General features: G+C 41.1%; 2 protein-coding genes across 2 annotated transcripts in view; one reads left to right on the top strand and one right to left on the bottom strand.

Moving 5' to 3' along the window:
- Nucleotides 1-4,408, top strand: part of LOC109536997 (histone-lysine N-methyltransferase SETD1) — a 10,965-nt gene extending 6,557 nt beyond the window's left edge. Inside the window, exons 15-26 of the mRNA XM_019903498.2 lie at nt 214-508; nt 572-683; nt 741-1,230; nt 1,281-1,414; nt 1,491-1,577; nt 1,644-1,805; nt 1,864-2,047; nt 2,113-2,283; nt 2,366-2,485; nt 2,584-2,765; nt 2,827-2,997; nt 3,446-4,408. Of these exons, the coding sequence (XP_019759057.2) occupies nt 214-508; nt 572-683; nt 741-1,230; nt 1,281-1,414; nt 1,491-1,577; nt 1,644-1,805; nt 1,864-2,047; nt 2,113-2,283; nt 2,366-2,485; nt 2,584-2,765; nt 2,827-2,997; nt 3,446-3,619 (2,282 nt within the window). The 3' untranslated portion in view covers nt 3,620-4,408. The remainder of the gene's footprint in view (nt 1-213; nt 509-571; nt 684-740; nt 1,231-1,280; nt 1,415-1,490; nt 1,578-1,643; nt 1,806-1,863; nt 2,048-2,112; nt 2,284-2,365; nt 2,486-2,583; nt 2,766-2,826; nt 2,998-3,445) is intronic.
- LOC109536990 lies at nt 4,399-6,361 on the bottom strand. The gene is made up of 2 exons (XM_019903491.2): nt 4,800-6,361; nt 4,399-4,747 (listed from the first exon to the last, which is right to left on the bottom strand). Exons 1-2 carry the CDS (start codon nt 5,715-5,717, stop codon nt 4,424-4,426), a joined length of 1,242 nt encoding a protein of 413 aa, XP_019759050.1. The 5' UTR covers nt 5,718-6,361; the 3' UTR covers nt 4,399-4,423.
- Between the last annotated feature and the right edge of the window lie 456 nt (nt 6,362-6,817).

Raw genomic sequence — 6,817 nt, 5'->3', positions numbered from 1 at the left:
ATTCTGTCTTTTTTAAAGACAAAAATTTTTGAGGCGAAATACCCAAAAAGAAGTTTGTAAAAAATGAATCCGCCTCAACAATATAGAATTTATCTCCTAATTATAGTTTGCCAGATATCGACCGCGGTGGTTCCCGGTGCGAAACCCTGTAGAGCCAGTCCATTCCCGGTCAATATTTTTTTCGGTAATTTGCTCAAATTCATTGATTTCCAGGTCTGGGACTTCGAGCGTCATTACCGAAAATGCCCAGTTTCCGACGGAAAAAAATCCCATCGCCCGTTCCAGTGGAAGATGAGGAATCGAAGGACTTGTCGGACCAGGAAGAGATCGTACGCGATGAAGAGGCCGAAGAGTCGGATTCGAGGAAAGCGGACACATCCGCACGTGCCCGACGAGTATCATCAAGCAGTTCGAGCGTTAGCTCCGGCTTCAGTTCGGACGATGAGAGCAGTTCTAGTGACGAAAGCTCTTCGGACGATTCGGACCGAGAGGTGAAGCAAATTAATAGGTGGGTACCACTGTACTAATGCATAACAGTTTGGATTCCTATTGTTAAATTGTGGTTTTTTAGAAGCGACAGAGCGCCCCAAAAGCCGAGCGCAACAACAAGCAGCGATTTGCCAGCATTTGAGCTTTTGAATGATGGAATTGCCGAAAGGAACAAAACCCCAACACCAATGGAGGTAAACCGAATGCCCGAAGCGATTACTTTAAAGCACTGAAACGTTAATTGTTTTTAGGTTGATACGGATTCTCAAGAGACATTTGGACTGTCTGGTTCGAAACTAGACAAAACTCTGGAAAAGAAGCAGCCATTGCCGTTGGCAATAAGCACCAAAGCCGCGCTTCCAAACGTCTACGATAGTGATAGTGATGATCTCAGCGACACTGAACGCATCTTGTTAGAGCGACGACGCAAGAATGACGAATGGATGGAGCAGATCGAAAAAGAGCGGCAAGAGCGAAAGGAGGCTGAAATGGGACGGCGGAAAGTCCTGGAGGAGGAAGAGCAAAAGGTGAGAGAACTGGAGGAGAAGAAGCGAGTGGAGGACGAGCGGAAGAAGCAGGCAAAGGAGGAGCAGAGGAGTAAAGCGCGCGAGCGCCGAGAGGCCGAAAAGCGCCAGAAAGCCAAGGAGAAGGAGGAGAAACAAAGGCTCAAGGAGGAGAAGGCAAAGGCGGCGTGCCCGCCACGAGTGCCGCAATACATGGGTGAGATTGATGATGATGAAGGTAAGTGGACGCACGTGCAATATAACGGTGCTGATTTTTGCGTTCTACAGAAACTCTGAGCGCAACAGAGGAGAAAACATTGGAGGAACTGGAAGCGGAAAGGGATGCTCTTTTGCAGCAAGTCCGCAACCCCGACCCGCCTTCAATAGAGGAAATGGATGCGGAGTCGTTCAAACACCATAAGGTGGGTATTATATTCAGGGTTTAGTGAGATTTCCTTGAAAAAACCTCAAACTTACATGCTTTATTTCCTGTGACAGAAGGACAGACTTGAAGAGCTCAACGGTACCACGGAGTTTAAGCGACGGTTGTCTGATGAATCCGGCCAAAGTAGCCCCTCTAGTCAGGTTTGTGTTTTTTCACTTCTCAACTACGTTTCGCTTTACGGTATTAACAACGATATTGATTTGCAGGTGGCGATCGAACATTCTTATTGTTTGTCGCTACCGGATGAAAAGGAAAATGAGACAGCGGCGGACAATCGGCACGTAAATATGGCCACTTTGGCCCACGATCATGGTTATACCAATAAAGCCGTGCCCGAGGTTCCAGTTTCTCCAGTCAAACCCAAAAAAGTAATTTTGCCTACCTTTTTGATTCTCCGTGTGTTTTGATGGGTGTGCTTTTTAATAGGAGAAGGCACCAAAGCAGCCACGACCGAAGAAACAAAAATTGCGAGAGCTCCAGAACACGTACTACCAAGACGACAAGTTTAAGCCGCTTAAAGTTGGAGAGATTAATAAACATGAGCACATTGTACATAAAATTCGAGATCAGATGTCTGAGTTTGGGGTGTTGTATGAGTTCCTCACCAAAGGTAGGTTTCCAACTGATTTTGCTTCCGTTTATGATTGTTAATGGATTATTATTCGTTAATTTCAGGGATTGATAAAGAAGACATTGAGTACATCAAGCGATCGTATGAAGAGCTGCTCTCGGATGATGCGATGGGATATTGGCTGAATGACACCCATTGGGTGGATCATTGCGTTACTGATCTCTACTCCAGTCCGCCCAAAAAAAGGAAACGAGATGAACGGAACCATTCAACTGGTAAGACTTAGTTTGATGAATGAATAGTTGCAGGAAATTTTAAATTCATTTGAAATTCTAACGTTAACTTACTTATGATCAGGTTGTGCGCGAACTGAGGGCTACTACAAGATGAGCGCTCATGAAAAATCGCGCTACAAGTACCACCATGCTAAAGCTCATGCGATTCAGATGGCAGCCTCTGCTCCTGCAAACAAACAAGGTATCGGCTTAATAAAATCGTTTTTGCAATGCAATTTCAGCATGTTTTAGAAAAACAACGTTCCGCTTTAACACCACGTATTTTCTATTTTTTTTAAGGTTTATCGAGAGAAGCACGGTCCAATCAAAGACGTCTCCTCACTGCTTTCGGTGGCGACACCGATTCCGATCTGTTGAAGTTCAATCAGCTGAAATTCCGAAAGAAACAGCTCAAGTTTGCCAAATCGGCCATTCACGATTGGGGGTTGTTTGCCATGGAACCCATTGCTGCTGATGAAATGGTACATTTGCTGGTTTTCAGTGGAAGGGCTATTTTAAGCGCCATTTCAATACTTTTTGCAGGTCATTGAGTACGTAGGTCAAATGGTCAGACACAGTATGGCCGATCTGAGAGAGCATAAGTACGAAGCGACGGGCATTGGCAGTTCCTATCTCTTCAGGATAGATTTAGAAAACATCATTGATGCAACCAAGAGCGGAAACTTGGCCAGATTTATCAATCATAGCTGCAATGTAAGTGGATTTTCGTTGTTATCTGCGGCGAATTCAACCAGGGGGCAAATGTTGTTGAAGTTTCGATTTACGCGAGAAAAAAATTAGGTACTAAAAATCGGTTCTTGCCATTTCGATGGATAATTTAAAGTTACGCCAAAAAGTGTTAAATAGGAAAGTTTTAGATTTTTTTGTGATTTACAACTCTGCAATTGAATGTTTTCCGCTAGGAGGTCACGTTTAGGCGCAAATCGCCAAACCGTTTTCAACCCCTAAACTCCATCCCCATTTCACCATTTCCAGTGCTTTGCTGTTCAAATTTTATTTTTTCAAACAGTTGGAACCTCAACCACATTTTCCACCTGATCGTTGGCTGTTATTAATTTTTTAGCAAATCAAAATCCTTCCTTTCCTTATCAGCAAGTGAAAAAACCCAAAAATTTGCCTTATGTTATATTTTTCCTTGCAGCCAAACTGTTACGCAAAAGTAATTACGATTGAATCCCGAAAGAAGATTGTCATCTATTCGAAACAGCCCATAGGTGTGAACGAAGAAATTACCTACGACTACAAGTTCCCAATTGAAGAAGATAAGATTACATGTTTGTGCGGCGCCTCAACATGCCGTGGAACTCTGAACTAAATGAACACTATTAAACTGCTTTGCTGGGTAAAAACTAGGATCGAAAAAAAATACGCTTAAACGTTGTTATCAGAGGGAGCAGTTGGTTCGATTAGATCATCAGGTGCATGTTTGCTCTATTTTCCATTCATATTCATAATATTTGTTTGTCATTACAAATCACCTTACAACCCTTTACGTAGTGTAAAATTTATTTATGCCTTGCGAGTTTTAAGTCATGTAAATAAACACATTTGCAATATGTTGTGAACAAACATGCCCTGGCGATTTAGATCAACATTTTGGCATTTTAAAAATTTATCCTCGCATTAATTACCACGCCGTTTAACTACACGTAGACGCGTTGTGCGTAGGAAAATGTTCTGTCCTGATGTACACTTTTATTTAATTAACAGCATAAAGTAAGCAGCAAACTCGCTTCGATATTCCAGTGGAAACTTACCTAAGAGATTGCCGCCGTTATCAAAATTCACCTGGAAACAGCAAGCAAGTGTGATAATCAAACTGTTGATTGTATAATGCAATGCTTTGTGAGATACTGATGTATATTTTGATTCTCTAGAACATTGTATTAAAAAAATGGAATTTTTAGAATAAGACTTTTTACAGCTAGCTTTAGTTAGAAATTCAGGTCGGTTAGTTAATTTAAAATAGAATTGAATAGTGTTCAGCGTGTGATGAATTCTTGTAAAGCTTGCACGATTGTATATCTATTGGTATCTATTTTTAATCAAATGTTTTGTAAGTGTATATACGACGATTGTAAATATAAAGAACCATTTGTTAATATGGGGAAGGTTTATTCTATTTTAAGGTCATGTTGAATTGAATTATGATTATCAGATAGGTCATGACCGAGGAGAAAAGCGTCGAGAGAATCGACTGATTCACCGACCAAAAACCTGCCGCCGAAAATTCCGGATATAAGCCTGGAAAAAATGGTTTTATTATTCGGCACTTGAATTGTTCGCCAGAGAACCTGCCTTGAACGTAGTAGGATAAGCGCAGGAATTCTTCCCGCAACTCCCTGTTTTCCATTTGCTCATGCAGGATCAGACAGGTTTTCTGAATGCTTTTGGCACATTTTAAAACTGAGTTGCATGCCATTACGATCTGAACGTTGCATATCTGGAAGCGATCGCTGGACTAATTAGTGCACGCTTTTGTGTTTTCCACTTACTATATAAAGGGCGAGGAAAAGGACATTCACTCCGGTCACTGCCTGGTCAATATCCTGGTTTTTGCTGGGCATTCCATAGTTGACAGCATTCAGCACTTCCAGCACCGTGCAAATGGCCACAAAGAAAAAATATGTTCCAAATATCGTATTAATTTCCTCCACTATTAGGAACAAGTGCTTGTAGCAGTTTGAGAACTCCGCCAATTTGCTCAGCACATGTTCCTTTTGGACAATGGAAAACTTGATGTTCCTGGCAGTTCCATAAACCCGCAGATAGTTGTGCATGTACAGATAGCGGTTCCTTGCCCAAGTGCAGACGAAGTCGATGAAAAGGGTGGTGAACATGATGTAGTAGGTCGTAAACCGGAATATGATAAAAGCCAGAGAGTAGGAGAGGAACATCCAGTTGACGATGCTGTCGTAAATGTGCACAGCTGCATAAACCGCGTGGTAGAAGAATATCCGCAATCTCAAACCAGCGGTGGAATAGTCGGTTACTTCAGTAGTGCACGTCCAGTGGAGCTTTTGCTCCAGCTGCTCAATGCTCCTCATCATCTTGTTCCAGTGCTTCTTGTTGAGCAAGCTCCAAATCACTGCGTGCTCTATGAACACCGACTCGACTATTCCTTGCAGTATATCCAGAATCGTTTGACTCAAATTGAAGCTCTCGTAAATGCGGAATCTCTCATAGAAGGAGAAAATCGTGCCTCCCAAGTAGATGATCAGCAGCAGCACCGGATAAACAATCGCCCAATAGTTCCATAATTTCCTTTCACTGTTCTCAGTGCTAATTGGTGTAAACCCCAGCAGCTTTGCCAGCCGATACCATCTCTGAACGATCACAAAATCAGCTCGCGGCTTAGTCAGTGCCAAAGAGGACATTTTTCGATGCTGCAACATCAGCCAGTCGAACACCATATCATTTCCAACACTGAGCCAGTTCTTCCGGGCAGCTTTATTCCGTGATAGAATCAAAACAATTTCATTGCCGTGAATAAATCAATTAAATCTGCGGGAAAACTAGTCTAAATTAAAGGTTTGGAGCTTTTTTCGATCACGCACACGACACAAAAAAGCTTTGAAGAGGGTTGTTAATACACAGGGAATCGCATCAAAGTGTTGGTTGACATTTTTTTTAATAGGGCTAAAATGAATATTTACACGATCGAGTTGAACGCTAACTTTTAATGATGTTGTTCCCAAGTAAATATTAATATAGACCGCACTAATTGGAAAGTTTCACTGCTCATGGGTGCCTCATTCATTACAAATTTTCGACTAACTATAAATTCGTCGTTGGGTTTCTAACAGCAATTCAAATTTACACTTTGGCGCAAATAAACGGGTTTTTGGAATGTTGCAAAATTTACCCAATAGATAAATATGTAGTTAATAAGCATTTGTATAGATATGTGAACATTTGGGCCACTCTGTATAGAAACTGGGTTGGAACAACCCTTGAAATGAGCTGCAGGATAAATATATTTGCATTTTACTGCTCGTTTTAAGTGCCAGGCAAACATTTCCTTAAAAAAGCACTTTAAGTCGAGATAATCAATATTTATCTTTTAAAGTCAATTAAAAGTTTGTTACATTATTTTTACTTTGAACAATTCGGGATTTTCACCACCAATTCAACACCACCAATTGTTCTTACCGAAATGTACGTTCTGCTGTTTTATAATGAAAAATTATTTCGTTCGTGATTATTATAATATTTTAGAACTTACCAACTAGTCTGTGAAATATTTTACGGGATTTCCCCATCAAAACGAATTCTGTAGCTCGAATGGTTCTTGAGAAACTTCGAAAAAAGCAGCGTCATGTTCAAGTGGATTTTGCAACTCAAAAAAATACCACGTAAATCTAAAACTTTTTGAATTCAAGCCTTTTTTGAAAACACTGCCAACATTTCCCCATTTTTTCATGGTTCACTTTCTAAAAAGGCCATTTATTTCTGTCTAGAATGATGTACAAATGAGCGTTCTTGCTCATTTTGCCTCCGAGAAATGAGCAAA

The sequence above is a fragment of the Dendroctonus ponderosae genome, unplaced genomic scaffold (genome assembly GCF_020466585.1).
Source record: "Dendroctonus ponderosae isolate FM_Combo_2020 unplaced genomic scaffold, Dpon_F_20191213v2 Dpon_F_20191213_4, whole genome shotgun sequence".
NCBI lineage: Eukaryota > Metazoa > Arthropoda > Insecta > Coleoptera > Curculionidae > Dendroctonus > Dendroctonus ponderosae.
This window is presented reverse-complemented; position numbering and strand designations above follow the sequence as displayed.